Source organism: Microtus ochrogaster, chromosome 2 (assembly GCF_000317375.1).
Source record: "Microtus ochrogaster isolate Prairie Vole_2 chromosome 2, MicOch1.0, whole genome shotgun sequence".
NCBI lineage: Eukaryota > Metazoa > Chordata > Mammalia > Rodentia > Cricetidae > Microtus > Microtus ochrogaster.
Window position 1 is genome coordinate 78298585 of NC_022010.1, and position 16546 is coordinate 78315130.

General features: G+C 39.6%; 1 protein-coding gene across 12 annotated transcripts in view; it reads right to left on the minus strand.

The window, feature by feature from the left end:
- Positions 1 to 16546, minus strand: part of Robo1 (roundabout guidance receptor 1) — a 1008058-nt gene that overhangs the window by 294879 nt on the left and 696633 nt on the right. For all 12 annotated transcript variants that reach the window (XM_026786907.1, XM_026786925.1, XM_026786911.1 and 9 more), the window contains one exon: positions 9771 to 10097. In XM_026786907.1, coding sequence (XP_026642708.1) covers positions 9771 to 10097 — 327 coding nt within the window. The remainder of the gene's footprint in view (positions 1 to 9770; positions 10098 to 16546) is intronic.

Genomic DNA, 16546 nt, shown 5'->3' on the forward strand with positions numbered 1-16546 from the left:
CTGCACCCCTTCTTTCTGCATCCCCTTTCTTCCTGCATCCCCTTTCTTTCACATCCTCATTCTTCCTGCATCGTCCTTCCTGTATCCTCACCTTGCCATTCCAACCACCTTTCTCTCCATCTCCCTTGAGCTTTCCATGGGTTGCTCTCCGTCCCCTAATTTTCTGCCGCTATGGTCCCTTCCCCACTCCACCCAACCGCACTCAACTTACCCCTTCCAATTCTCACTACTTTAGAAGATCAGCTAATTCACCTGTTCTCCATCTTCTCTCAAAAGTCTACCACGCCGAATGGCAGGAGAACACTCTGGTCAGGACACATTTATCCCCGTACAATTCTTCTTTTATATTCTTGAAAACTGTATGCATTTTTAAAAACTGTTCCACATTGTGCTTACTTTCCCATAGGGCATTTCTGACTCTAGGGAAGGATGAGAACTCTGAACTTCAGTGAGCAATTCCACTAAATTTCAGCTACATTTTCTAATTAAAACAAACAAACAAACAAACAAACAAAACTGTGCTGACCAAGATGATTCCAATGCACATCAGAGAGGCTCCATCCTGAACTTGTATATGATTCAAACTGCAATAATGGTAAAACACGGGCCTGTCACACTTGGCATGAACTCAACATGTGGTAATCTTAATGCTGGTCCGTGACCCATATTGTAGTGCAGGCTTCAAGCACTTCCTTCAGTTTGCAGGCCTTCTCCTGCCTGAATCTGTTCATCTTCACTGTCGTGCAGACTCACTTTCTCCATCATCTATGTTTCTAAGTTTTCAGATATACTGCCCAGTGTCTGCATCTTCTAGATTTTGAATATGTATATATATATATTCCAAGAAGCGCATCTTAGACACTGGAAACACAGGTATTATTTTCATACCCATCAGAAAGTTGAATCATCTTCATTTTTTATTATTAGGTAGCCATTAGAGTGATTAAAGAGGTTTACTACACATCAGCGCATAAAAATAAAGTTCTTAAGTTTATGTATTGAGTTAGCTAAGTTTCTTGATAGTCATATGCAAAAAAAGACATTAAAACGTTCCAGAACTTTGAATAAGAGAAAAATTTCCAGGAACACACTACCTTGCATATACATATACCAAGTTATTGAGGTCTGATGCCCCGAAAATGATCTCGACCCTTTCCTTTCTTTTTGCTTTACATCTGAGATTAGGTGATCAAGTGCTTATTCAAAGTTCCCTGCCTGCTACATTCCGCTTCACCAGAGGTCTAAACTGAGAGAACAAAAGAAACTCATGACACTGTGGACGTGTCCAATAAATCTTCCCATTGTTAAGTGTAATCAACTCCAAATGCTCATAAACACAGTACTTCAGTCAGTTGTATATAGTGAACATTCTGACCAGCAATCATATCATAAGGCGCCTGTGTTGTAGGTCCTCTGCTGGCAATGCAGTGGTGAACATTCTGACCAGCAATCATATCACAAGGAGCCTGTGTCATAGGTCCTCTGCTAGCAATGCAGTGGTTGAGATCATGCCAGGCTTGAAATTTACAAAAAAATACTGGCTGAGAAGTAAGTGAAAAGTGTAGATGGTTCATGGAAGTGGTCAATGATTCTTCACCACTTCTACTGTATATGAAATGAAACATTTCTAGGTTACGTGGTAGATTGACTCACTCTCTATGGCCTGGGGATGACAACCACACTAGGTACTGAGGCTATAAGGATCAACCTCTATTCTGAGGCAGTGTGCTGAGCAAGTATTCTGGTACAACGGGAGCTTTCAGTGCCAGGGGCTGAACATAAGACAAGTAGAGAGCTGGATGCAGGCACATTGAGTTGCTGACCAATGTGGAAAAAGGCAAAATGTGGTATTTCAGAGAAGGAAACTGCAATATTTTGGGACTGTGATATACATATTAACCACCAGGAACCACCTAACTATCAAGCTATTTTCTAAACTGCCAGTGATACTTGTATAATCATGGTTTACACTCTCCAATAACTACATTTTTTACAAATGTTCAGCCTCTATTTGACCCTTCAAAATGCAAACTAACCCCTTCCTTTTCTGCTTATCTCCTATCAACAACTTCAAACCATCAACATTTCTGCCTGATTGCAATCATACTAACTGATCTTTTCTAATCCTGTTCTAATTCACTCTGTCCACAAGGTACTCTCAGGTACTATGGAAGTGATGTTTTCAACTGCAAATCAGAACAAGTCATCTCCACCACTATGTACAATGTAAAGTTAAGCCACTCATATTGGTTTAATAAAATCCTGATTGGCCAGTAGCCAGGAAGAAAGTATAGGTGGTATGAACAGACTAAAAGAATTTTGGGAAGAAGAAAGTCAGAGAAGCAGTTATCCACCAGAGGAAGTAATATCAGGATGCCTTACTGAGAAAAGGCAAAAGGCGTGTGGCTAAACATAGACAAAAAGTATGGGTTAATTTAAGTTGTAAGAGTTAGTTAAGAATAAGTGTGAGCTAACAGGCCAAACAGTTTATAATTAATATAAGCCTCTGTGTATTTCTTTGGGACTGAACATCTGCGGGACCAGGCAGAAACTTCTGTCTGCAAACATTCTGTCCACAAAGTATTCTCATATACCATGGAGGTAATGTTTTAAACTGCAAATCAGAACAAGTCATCTCCACCATTATCTAAAGTCTGTGGCATTATTCCCTTAAATACGGAGCATCCTTACTGTGATTGTAAAGTCAACACTTTATGGGCTTGACCACCAATTAATTTATTCTCCTTATTCAAACAGTGTACGTAGAACCTATTATTCTTCTCAAAGATGTCCAAGTCTATCGTTTTCTCATAGCCCTTCAGATGTATTCTTAATTTAATTTGAAATAAATTTTGATGTGGGATTCCTCTCTGTATATTGTGAATACCACGGGTTAATAAGCTGCTTCCGGTCAATGGCTTATCAGAATATAGCCAGGTTAAAAAAGATACAGAGAGGATAGGTGGAGTCAGAGAGATGCAATGCAGCCACCACGGAAGACAGGAGACAGGCGACAGATGCACCAGAACCTTGCTAGTAAACCACAAGCCTCACAGCAAAATATAAAATAATGGAAATGGGTTAATTTAAGATGTAAGAGCTAACTAGTAATAAGCCTAAGTTAATAGGCCAAGTGGTGTTTTCATTAATATAGTTTCTGTGTGGTTATTTCAGGTCTGGGCAGCAGGGAAATAAATGAGCAGTCTCCACCAACAGAATTTTTGCTTGTTCTTAATCACACCCTCAAGAAACTCAGCTCTCGGTTTTTCTTTTAATCCACTGTAACACTTGCCACAATAAAGCAGAAAGTACGTATATATAAGGCTACTTGTATATTTTCAACTAACCTACTCCATCTGCAATGATCAAGGCAGGTATTTTTTTGTTACTGTTTTTAATTTTAATTTACTTTTCATTCACAAAGGAAGAGCTAGAGCTTTTAGGAATATGTAGAAAAATAGTAAAAAAAAAAACCTCTTTTCTAATAGCATATAGTTTGGCTATATATATTGTTGTCAAATTTTTGCATTTTAATCTATTTTTTAAATAAACATTGTAAAAGGTTGCCTCTATGAAATAAAGAGACAGAAGAACTTTATTGCACCAATACATTTAGCAATGCTGTATTTAACTTGACAAATTTATAGATAAAACAATTTCAGTTGCTAAGTGATGACAGCCTTATTTAGATTGTTTTATTTGATTAAAAATAATAATACTAAGAAAGTATATCCATACTAAATAAATGTGTTCTGCAAGCAATGTTTTAAAATAAATACCAGTGATCTCAAGGCAGCCTAAATATGTAAGATTGAGTTCCAGCATTTAACTCAACAGAAAATGACAGGGAAGAGAGAGAGAGAGAGAGAGAGAGAGAGAGAGAGAGAGAGAGAGATTCTATAAGTTTTAAGAGATAGCTGGATCCATCTTTTGTCTTTCTAGGTTTTAATGCTGCTGGTACAGTAGGAGCCTACCAAGAATTTCTCATAAATGTGGAATTGAGTCTCTAGAAACCTCAAGGGTCTTCATATCTCAGAATCAACTACTGCTGAAATAATTACCTTTGGACTTTCCAACATGAACACATATCATCCCATTTTTATGGAAATGAAAGGAGTGATTCATGAGACTTATAATGGAGTATGTCACCATCACCCAGCTGACCGGATTGAGTCTGTTCCCAGTGAGGGTGTGGACCAACATTCAGTAGGTGACTGCTTTCTAACATCCAGTCTAGGTAGGTTTACTGTGCCATCTATCAGTATGTTCTATCTGTTCCAACGTATTCAAAGCCTGTTGGCATTATGCAAGGAAGGAATGAGGCCTGCAGCTATAGTTCAGTGGTAGTGTTGGCCTAGTATAGTCCAAAAGAAGATATAAAGCATGAAAGAAAAAAGAAAATAAGGTGAGAGATAGAAGGAAGAAGTACATATAATATTGAGTCATAAATAAGATTCTACATAGAGTATCTGGCCAGGTGACCATTTTATACATGTTGCAAGACTATCCACTAAAATTTCAGCCACACTAAATTCTGAGAGCAAACTTTCAAAATTAAGCAATCTTGTATTTATGCTCTTCCAACGTGTTCTTAATAAGGGTATGTGAGATGGTCCAGGAAGTAAAAGTTCATGTTGTCAAGATTGTGATGCCTAGAGCTCCGTATCCAGGACCCACACGGCCAGAGAGCACCAGTCCTACCAAGTTCTCCTCGAATCATCAAGTGCTCACATGTACACACGAAATGAATAAATAAAAAAAAAGCGCAAAGTATAGAACTGTTCTGCAATGAACGTACATTACCTCTAATTAAGAAAAACATAAAATATAATTTTAGAAGTTATTTTTTCTTTACTTTTCGCCTTAAGATTATTAACCATCTTCTTTCACCTGTGATTGCCAGTTGAGACAACCTCTAATATGCCTTGAATCAAAGATAATTCTGGAAGTTCATTTCTGGACATACGAAATGAACAGAATGGTAACGTTTTAGAAGTCCAAAATCCAGCTCTGTATTTGAGCCTAGCACCTGTTGCTTACGAGTCATCTTCAGGCAGACAACAACATGACAATGAATAGGAGTCAAAATGAAATGCTTGGCAAATGCTGTCCTTTCCCACGGAATACCCATTAGCACGCATACTCTGCTAATTGTTCATCTTCTCTATTGTCTAAGATGCCACCTTTCTACCTCATAATGACTTAAAAACACAAAGCTCAGAAACGGAAAGAATTCATGTGAGTTCAGTTAAAAAGCTCTCCAAGATCAACATGGGAGGACCTGAGGTTCTGTTTTCATCCATCTGCTGTGTGATAGTCAACAAATCTCTCCAGATTCTGTCCTGATGATATACAGAGGCCTCTCTATCAATATTTTATGAGTCGCTTATTTTATAGCTGGGCATAATGGTGCATGCCTTTAATCCCAGCAATTGGAAGGCAAAGCAGGTGGATCTCTGAGTTTGAAGCCAGCCTGGTCCACACAGTGAGTTCTAGTACAGCCACAGCTACATAATGAGACTCTGTCTCAAAATAAATAAATAAAAATAAAAGTGCCATGTTTTTCCCATTCCATCTCATCAGAACCATTTGAAAACCTAGGATGAAAACTTCCATCTTCCATGGACTATATTTTGCAAACTATTTCACACATAAGGTTAACTTACTTTGTCTTGTCTTCTTCTGTTTAAGTGAAGACAATGAGACTGTTACAAGTCAAATTATTCTAAGAAGTATTATTTACTAATACAATGAAAGATCACACGTATTAAAGGGAGTGAAAAAGGTTTCTTGAGTCTCAAAGTCAATGTTTCTTTCATCTCAAAGTCATGTTTTTTGAAATGTAGTTAATAAAATCTAAAAAGACTATTTTTGATTGATTACTATAATGATGACTTTCCGTAAGATAGAGTACTCCGCTGGTTTTGCTGCTAAGATAGTGAGCAGATGCCTCTCTAGTCCTGAGGGAATGTCTCTTCCTCGGTAGAAAACAGCTTAAATAGGAAGCAAACAGCCATATGCTGGCTGTTGGCTGCTTCGCAGATGACATCGGGAGCCGTATTCTACAGCGGGAACCACAAAGGGCAAGGTTCAAATTAATTTCCCTTAAAAGTCAATGTAATTATCCAAGATCGAAATACTTGGTAAATTTTACTTGTATCACAGAATTGTGCTATTAATTGCTAGGCACAAAATAAACTTTTAAAGTGCTAATGTTGAGTAGAGGAGAACACATGAAGAAAACAGTCTCCTACAATACACCTTAAACTCAATGATAGTATAATCATCACAAACCGGAAAACGTGGCTGGCAAGAGAACCATTCTTCGACAGCTGGTGCTCAAACTGACTCAGATACATAGGAGTTTTCATAAATCCTTTTAAAAAACCAGCATATTCTGTATTTACATGAACTAGTTTAGATATATAATTCATATTTTATTTCTGTTATTCAAAAACTAATAATTAAAAATAATTTAAGAAAATATATTCAGTACTAAAGATTCTTTTCTTTTGCAAAATCCAAGGTTCCAAACTTCTTGGTATAAATACTAAAAATAAGTACTGCTAAGCATTTCTTGTTTCAATTTTCAGATTGTATAATTGTATACAGTTAGTAAAATTGCTTTAAAACTGAGTTTCTCTACAGGGCAAGGTTATATACATAAATGTTATATGTGTGTACGTATATATACATACTTTCATATATATAAAATATCATACATCTACTTATCACTGTAATGCAGATGAAAATGAAACAAGAAATTCCTAAAGATAACCAACCAGTCCATGCAGTTCTCGAGCAAAAATATTAATATGCAATAAACAAGAATATTATGATTTCTATATAGAAATAAAGGCTTACGGAGCATTCTATATCTTTTCAAGTTTAAGGGATTGACAAGGATTTGGAACCACAAACTCTACTTGTTGTTACAGCTGTAAAACTTGGTTGAAACACAAGCAAAACACAGATAAAATGTTTTCCAAAGCATTACAGCAACTGCTCTTAGAGACCAGAACTGCCTCAAGACACTTCTGTTAATGCGGTTACCGACCAGCATTGCTGTGAAATTAGAAGCACTCTCTGACTTCCTGTCTGAGCCTTGGGGAGTGCAAGAATAGTTCTTACTCTACTCATGGCACCTAAACTAAGGAAACAGGTAGAAAAACAAAGAGCAGCGGTACACTCCAGGAAAAAAATAAAGACCACACTCTAACAATACTCCCAGGCTTGTTTGTAGTTAATCTGGGTGACATCTGTGCTCACCATCAACAAAGTCGATCAACTATGTAACATGCAAAAGGGCTGATTTGGGTTTTAGGACAAATGCCTCCAGAAAATGAGGCCAGGACAATATGAATTGTCAAAATAAATGAGTGAAATGATATTAACTAAATTGTTACTCGTTGATTTGCAGTATGCTAAAGGAGATTTTTTTTTTTTTTATGAATTAATAGTTTCTAAACTTTCCAAACACACAAAAGCCTTTCTGAGGGCAGGGTGCTAAAAGCAAACATAGTATCTACAATAAACAAGTATTTCTCCTGATCGCTGTAATGAAACTACTATGAGAACTACTGGACACAAATGTATAAACTTCTTCAGGATTTCAAAATATTTTATCTTTAATTAGGACAGATATATCAAATTGTCATTAATACCATTCTAAATTTGACAAGTATAAAATGTTTATTATTTCTCTGTTTATAAATATAGAAATTATTCTAAGCATTAAAACGTATTCAAATCTTTATATAATAATTGGTACAGTTATAATATTCCCTTTTATATGGTGCACAGTGAGGAAGACAGTGCTAAAATTTGTAAATTAAGTATAATGAGCTCTGAATTTGGTTTGAATTTCCATAAACACATTTACTCTCAGAGGATGGAATGTCGAGCTTACACAGAAAGCTGAACTGGAGACTAAGAGTATCTTTAAATTCCTACACAGAAATTGTCTAAAGGCAATTACACACATAGTACCCTGCCAACTGAGGGTAACGTAGGGGGTATTTTGAGGAGGAAACTAGAGAAGGGACAGGTTGATCTAATCAAGTCTATTCTAAATACTGAAAATGACAAAATGGACTAGAGTGGGAATCAGAGAAACCAAAAATGCTCTGTGCTATTTCTGTTGGCACAAACATCATAGCCTTTGGTTTTACTTCTTGCATCCAGGGTTTGTGTTTGTTTTTCTGTTTTGCATTCTCTCTGTCTCCCTCTCTTTCTCTCTCTCTCTGTTCTATGCTGGTTTTATCATAATTAGGAACCTACCTATACCTTCTCTACCAGCTATAATCACCTTAATATTACCTCAAGGAGGAAAAATTATTCTATAAGAAAAATATGATGAAAATTACAAAAGTACAAAGATAATGTTTGTCAAAACATGTACCCTGTTTTATAAACAGGAACACAGTTCATGGTTTTTCTTATATTCCATTTAAAAATGGCTTAAAACATAAACGTAGAATCACTTTCTGCTGTGAGCATGGCACCCATTCATCTTATAAGTCTGAGACCTTCACTTTTGAGGCCTTGACTTTGAGGCAGGTCAATAAGAAAAAGGGCAGTAAGTGTATTGTCTATCAATTTAAACAAGAAACGTAATCTCATGTTTCAGAAAAACGTTTTAAGAGTGTGACATAGGTGTGATGGCCCAGGCCTGTAAACGCAGCCCTGAGGAGGAAGTGTCAAAGTTCAAGGCCAGCTTGCTCTACTTGGCAAAACCCCGTCTCAGACAAAACAAATAATAACAACAAAATCGTAACATGAATGGCTAGTTTTGATATAGTCTAAAGTGGTTATTTTTATTCAATTTACATATTCTTTTGATATCAGATATCTTGGGCAGTCTATCTCAGTGTAAATACCACAAACCTTGGTGGAGGGAGGGTTTAAAACCATTTACTATCTTTGGAGTTGATTCTATATTAATATGATTAATTTCTAAATTTATCTTTAAATATAATTAGTTATATATGTTTCTATGTGTTCATGTTCTAGTTGAATGGTGAAGGCTATTAAAAGTTATATAACTAAAACTTAGGACATAAGTCATGTTAAAATATAGGTAAGGCTGGGAAACCCTAAGCATATTTTAATAGATGCATATATATACCTCAACTCAATTAATGTGACTCTTATTAATCTTTACAATTCCTACTTAAAAATTACAGATTTCTTTTATATACACATAACAGGTTCCTTTCAAGGGCAGGAAACCTTTTAGCTACCTACTGGATGAGGATGGAATATAAGAGAGGTCAGGTTCATACCCAAATACAAGGCACACCTGTAGCACAGATACAATCATCCAGTCATTCATTAGCAACTCCCTCTCGCGATCATTGCAAAAGTGCTGCGTGTGACATGTGTAGAAATAAACAGAGCCATCAGGACAGCATGCACCTGCTCCTCCTCAGGCTCTGCTGCCCTCACACGGTAGGAAGCTTCTGGATACAATTCCTGGATGGCATAATGTTTTACTTCCCGACAAATCTTACACAGTCAACATTGTTAGAAGAAATCACGGAGGGCAATAAAGCAAACTCAGTGGAAACATTCTACAGAAAAACAGCGGCTGGGCACTGTTGTAATACCCAAAAAGGATGAGAAGTGAGGCACACTGACACACAAGAGCTTGTATTTATACAAAGCTAGACTACCGTCATGCAAAGGGTGTGATGCATGCACAATTTCTTACTGCCCCTGTCAAGACAAATGATCCCATGTAATTTCCCCGGGAAAAGCATTTTACTTACTAGCTACCTCCAGCGATGCGTTGTGGCTCACAGCCTCTCCCAGGTAATTCCTTGCTACACAGATGTAAACCCCTTCATCAGGCCTGCTCTTCCGTCCATGTACTATACGTAAGAAAAATAAAGATCCACTTGGCAGCAACATTCGGTGCGAGCGAGGATCATCTTTGTCGGTCTCCACTCTTTCCCCGCCTTTGTACCATTCGATCGTCGGGGTGGGGCGGCCTTCGGCTTTACAGTTCAAAGTGGCAGGTTCTCCTTTTGAGACAATTAGATCTGAAGGGTGTTCAACAATGCGAGGTGGGAAATCTTCCTGACGAAGACGGGAGCCTGCGAAAGAATGAAACAAACGTTTCATATTTCACCTCAGCATGAAAGGCCTCATTTCAGAAGAACAGACTTTAATGGTTTTTAAACATTGTCCCGAACGGACATGCGCCCCCCTAACCTTGATTCTAAACACTGAGGCTCTCAACCGCAGCGCCCATATCCTAATGCATTTGACAGTACACTTAGAAAAGATGTCTTACTAAATTCTACCTGTATAGATGCTGCCTGCTGGTCCTTGAGAGCCCACAGCACAGCCCTTTAATACCTCAAATGTGATGGCTAGTTGTAATTGTCAACTTTATGCCACCAAGAATCACCCAAGCAGGGAGTCTCAATGATGAAGTGTAGATTAAGGTGGCCTCTGGGCATATCCATTGGAAGGGGGTTATCTTGCCCCGTTGTTCATGGCACCAGTTCGTGGTCCACAGATTTCAGATTATATAAGAACAGGAAAACTGAATGGACCCAAGCATGTATGCAGTAATCCATGGCTTCCTGCTCTCGACTATGGATGGACCATGACTACCTGCAACAAGTGCAGCCATGTTTTCTTCCCTCCTTGATGGACTGTAACCTGGACTTGTGAGGCAAATAAGCCCTTTCTCCCTTCAGGCTCTTTGTCTCCCTAACAGGACAAAAAAGGAAACTGTTGCTTGTCTTCACAGAAGAATAAAGCTGGAAGAGGTTTGTGAATATTACAGGCAATGGTATGGACTCCTAGAATCCCTCTTTTAACCAGCACAAAGTAATAATTAGCAAAATGTCCTTTAATAAAAAGTATCCCCTTTACATACTTCATATGTGGTGGCTTGTATGTAACTGGCCCCCATAAACTCACAGGAAGTAGGACATTAGGAAGTGGGGCGTTATTGGAGTAGGTACAGCCTCATTGGAGGAAGTGTGCCACTGTGGGGGTGGGCTTTGAGGACTCCTATATGCTCAAGCCACACCGAGTGTCTTGACCACTTCCTGTTGCCATGGGTCATGATATAAAGACTCTCGGCTCCTGTCCCAGCACCACATCTGCGTGCACAACTCCATGTTGCACCATGACAATAACAGACTGAACCTCTAAACTGTAAGTCAGTCCCAATTAAATGGTTTTCTTTTCTAAGAGTTGCTATGGTCAGTGGTCATGGTGTCTCTACACAGCAATAGAAAGCCGAACTAAGACAGTATGACTATACTATTTTTTTGCAATACATCTAAACATCAAAAACAGGGATCATGTCTGTCGTTGTGTAAATGAGAATGTAGGCTCTGGAATCTGAACACTTGGTCCCTGGCTGGTGGAGCTCTTGGAGGTGTTTCTGTGGCACCGCCTTGGTAGAGGAAATATGTCACTGGGGGAAAGGTTTGGAGATTATATGCCCTTGGCCACTTTTCATTTGCTCTGTCTGTTTCATGCTTGCAGATTAGAGATGTGATCTCTCAGATGCATGCCTCCATGCTTGCAGATTAAAGATGCGATCTCTCAGATGCATGCCTCCATGTTTGCAGATTAAAGATGTGATCTCTCAGATGCATGCCTCCATGCTTGCAGTTTGCTGATGCACCTCTACCATGGTAGACTCCAAATAACCACAAGTCTAAATAAACTCTCCCTTTTATGAATTGGCCTGGTCATTGCACTCTATCAAATGACAGAAAAATAACTTAAAATACCTTTATGTTTTTAAATAGTCTCAACTGTTTATTTATTTATTTTTTTGCTGGGACTATAGCAAATATAAAATGTCTCAAACCTCGGTCAAATTCACTAACTCTGGCTTTCAAACCTGGCTCTTATTGAGTATGCGCGCTTCAATGAAAACAGCAAGGTAGAAATGTCTGTTCCATATCTCCAAATGCCATCCCCAACTTGACACCACTAATATCCCGGGTCAAACAACTGACCCTTCTACTGAGACTTAGGAAAGTCCCTTTAGTATCCATTTAGATGGAGTCAGAAGGCTTTGGACTCATCTGTTCTTAAGTTCTTAATAGACCCACAAGCATGACCTTTTCTTTCCCTAGCCCAGATCTCCACACAGCCTGCTCTCGCCTTCCTGTGCCTTCTGTCAGCTCCACAGCCACACTGTGTTTCCTTCTGCCCAGCAAATGCCTGCCACAGGCATGGGGCTCCAAATAAGCTGCCGTCCTTGAGGCCTAGGCTTCGTTCAACTCTCTCCTCTCCTGAACTTTTCCTACCAAATTCAGTTCAGTCGTTTAAACCTCAACAGCACTAAGCTTCACAGAGCTGTCACTCAATCCATTTATCTAGCACTTCCTACAGTTTTCTCTTCCCCACAAGTCTGTGGGATCTGCGGGGCTTCCTCTTGCTCACAGTCGTCTGCTGATGATGGCTGAACATACTCCAGTGTTCTGGAGACATGAGTGGAATCACTGAGAGAATAAATACATGTCAGGAAGGAAAGATCTAACTATGAAGAGGGAGCTGAAAAAAAAAATCACAGACGCTAGGTCTGCATGTGGGCTGCACGCCTGTACCCAACACTTGGGGGGTGGAAGCAGGAGAGTCAAGAGGTCAAGGTCATCCTTGGCTACATTGCTAGTTTGTGGCTGGACTGGACTATAGTAAACTGCGTTTCAAAGATTGCAGAGAGGTTAAGAGCACTTCCAGAGGACCAAGGTTCAATTCCCAGCAACCATATAGTGGCTCACAACCACCTGTAATGAGATCTGGTGCCCTCTTCTGACCTGCAAGCATACATGCAGACAGAACACTGTATACATAATAAATAAATAAATCTTTAAAAACAAACAAACAGAAAGAAGCATCCATTGTAGAAAAAGCAGAAGGCTTTCCTCTTTAAACTAACCAGTGTGCACAATATTCAATCACAAGAGACTCCATATGGCATACAAGCTTATTCATATCTGCGTCTCATGTGGAGCTACTATAATTAATAGTTTGTCTTAGGGAAACATCTATGAAAGGAGAAGTTAATGATCTCAGTGAGTAAGAGTTTCATAACCAGGGGCTGCAGAGATGGCTCTGCTGATAGAATGTTTGCAGTGTAACATGAAGAACCGAGCTGGTATTCACAGCACACTGTAAAAACCAGGCACGGTAGCACTCATTCAGTATAGGGTATAGGACAGCCGTCAGATAGAAGGGGAGAGGACCTCCTTGGCCAGCTAGTCTATCTAAAGTGTTAAAACTCCAGATTAAGTTAAAGACACTGTGTGAAACTTAAGCTGGAAGAGTGATATGGGAAAGCACACAACATCTACTTCTGCCCTTCACGCATGCAGGCATGGGGACTTGCCTTTGCACATACACAGAGGTGGGATGGGGTTGACAGAGACAGAGATGGATAGGGAGAGAACGCTACATTATACAGAGACATAGTATTGGTTTAGAACGTGGTACACAGTATGCTATGGATTCTTTAAGTGATGGCAGACTTGAAAAGGAGGAGAAATAAACCAGCAAGATGGGAGAAAATAACTTAGAAATGCTTCTGTCCTCACAAAGAAAATGAAATTTTCTTCACTAAAGAAAATGAAATTCAGGTTGGCTTTTAGGTAACTCATAATTAACAATGTCATGAACCTCCGTGTATCATTAGCCTTTAGGAGAGACATCATTAGGAAAGACAGATACTGGTGAAAACAAACTAATGAGGTGGCACACACTAACAGAAATTTTACATTACGAAAGTCCATTTGAGCTAGGAAACAAGGCTGCAAATGTTGCTATATTGACGCAAAGCAAGGGCACTGAAGACAACCCCGTGAAGTGAGAAGGATCTGGAGCAACAGCTCTTGAGAAGGCCCCTAAGAATGAGCCACAAAGGGAAGCCAAGGCAGGGAATCCACCCCGGGCACAGCTACTAGACCTCACAGCATACTGAAGGGATCTTCTGCCAGCTTAGCTGATAAGGTGTATTGTCAGAAACTGGGAAGCATAAACCTGGAAAAAGGAAGGATGAAAGAAATGATGAAAAGTGGAAAATGGAAAAGAAAGAAGATGATAGTATAGGCTTTGACTACCAAGTGAGTGTTCTGCAGGTTAGATGAATGTGTGTGTTTGTGTGTGTGTGTGTGAGAGAGAGAGAGAGAGAGACAGAGAGACAGAGAGAGACAGAGACAGAGAGAGAGACAGAGAGAGAGACAGAGACAGAGAGAGACAGAGAGACAGAGAGAGAGACAGAGAGAGAGAGAGACTGAGAGAGAGACAGAGAGACAGAGAGAGAGAGAGAGACTGAGAGAGAGACAGAGAGACAGAGACAGAGAGAGAGAGACAGAGAGAGTTAGTTCACACTTGGAAGTTAGAAGCAAATACTGGGTGTCCTATTCCAGCACACAGTATTCCCTGAGTCCAGGTCTCTCACTGAAGTGCAGTTCATAGATTGGCCAAACTGGCTTGCCAGTGAGCTCCTAGGATCCTGCTATCACTGCCCACAGTAATGGCTCTACTGATGCATCTTCTGTACCAGGCTGCTCATGCTGAGCATGCAAACTCAGCTCTTTGTGCTCCCAGGGGACCCACTCTAACCAGTGAACCATCTCCTCAGCTGGAAAGTCATTTGAGGTTTTTCAAGAAAGGCTATTATTTGGCTTTAAAGTATTTACTCTTGATAGAATACAGTCAACATAAGCAGACTAAGGAAGGGAGATTAGCTGCCAGATGCTTGCACCTTCAAATTAAGAGTCACTGAACCTGTACTTAGACACCGACAGAAGGGCAGCAGGGAAACGGGAGATAATGGTAAGTTAATCAGCAGAGCATCCTCACTGGCAATGTGGAGGATGGTGAAGAAGAAAGCTCACGAGGGATACAGAATAGAGAGATACTACTCTATCACTGGTGGGTGAAGTATAGTTTCAGTGAGCATAGAGACAAAAGACTTTTGTGAGAGAGAGAAAAAAAAAGGGCGGGGTATCCTTCTAGAAAACCCAGAGAGAAATGTTGAGTTAACAGCTCCGTTTCCAAGTTTGGCCTAAGAAACACAATCTCAGCAAGAGCCATTAGCTGGAGAGGAGCTGGGGCAAAAATCCTGGGAAGAAGAAAAACGTATGGGGGGAAGGTGTAGAGGAAGTCATGGCCAATTGCAGAACCTGGAGACGGCCCAGACTCCACTACAGTACACTGTGGCTGAGGGGAATCTCCATCTGAACCTCAGTTCCCCAGAGCTGGACCTCAGCCAGCAGGACGCTGGGGAATAGAAAACCCAGACCCAAGTTTTCAGCACCGTGTTTGTACAGCAGCATTCAGTAAAAGCTCCAGCAATAAAAATGCTTTCTAGATTATTAATGACTAATTTTTAAAATTCTCTATGGACCACACTTTCCCCACATTGTTAATAACATTTCTCATATTAAAGGGAAAAAAGCTAAAGTTCTCAGAGTCTAGTCTTACTAATGCACGTTCTGATCTGCCAGAAAAATGCATGTAATATGCACCGTTTCCCAGGCTTATTTACGTACTGAAGCCTTTTCTTCTCTCTCTCTCTCTCTCTCTCTCTCTCTCTCTCTCTCTCTCTCTCTCTCTCTCTCTCTCTCTCTCTCTGGGGTTATATTGAGTTTTGTGTCTGATGAATATATTTGAATAGAAAATATACACCATTAAATATATAGTAATGTGAAGAGAAAAAACAAAATCGTCAAAAAAGTAGTCCTTCGACTGCAACAGAACCAGGACTTGGAAAATCACAACCAGAACAAGGAAGTGTTTCAATTTTTCATAACGTTCGACCCTCAGAGCAGGGACTTTTACTCATAGACCTAATGAGTTTGCCGCAATAACAAACACCATAAACACCGCTCATCATCTTCACTGAAACTACAATAAATGATTTTTGTGGTTAAATGTAAGCAGGGAGGAAGGGGACTAGAGAGCAATCTACCATCACTTCTCTACCATCTCTACTGGTACGGAAGTGGGTGTCATAAAGCGTGGGGTCAACAAGCTGTCCTGAAATCTCATCTGTCATTCAGCTGCGAGGCGGAGTGTTGGGTCTTGGTCCTCGGCAAATCCAAAACTCTTGCTGTTTGCAAAGAGTCTATGCATTCTACTGGGGCTAACCGGTTAAAATCACTACATAAATATGGGTTGTCCCTTTGGCTTTAGGTCCTGCAAGTGTTCATTTTGATTTCTTACTTCTAAAATGATGATGAGGAAAATATCAAGAAGCTGACAAGTCTGGTGACCTCTGTTTTTTTTCTTTCTCTATAAAAAAGGAGCATTTACCTGTAAACCAAATGAACTTATGAAGAATTCATAATCAAAGTTTTCCTTGTATAAATATGAATTCAAATTGCTAGGTATCCTTACATTATCAGTTTTCAGACTGCTGAGATCTTCAGTTTGCAAACAACTATGTGTATAATTAAAGCCGTTTTCATAGCTGAGTGTGGTGGTATACCTGCAGATCCAGCATTCAGAAGGCTAAGAAAGGATCAGTTATTCCAGAACAGCCTGGCCCACACTGTGCCATCCC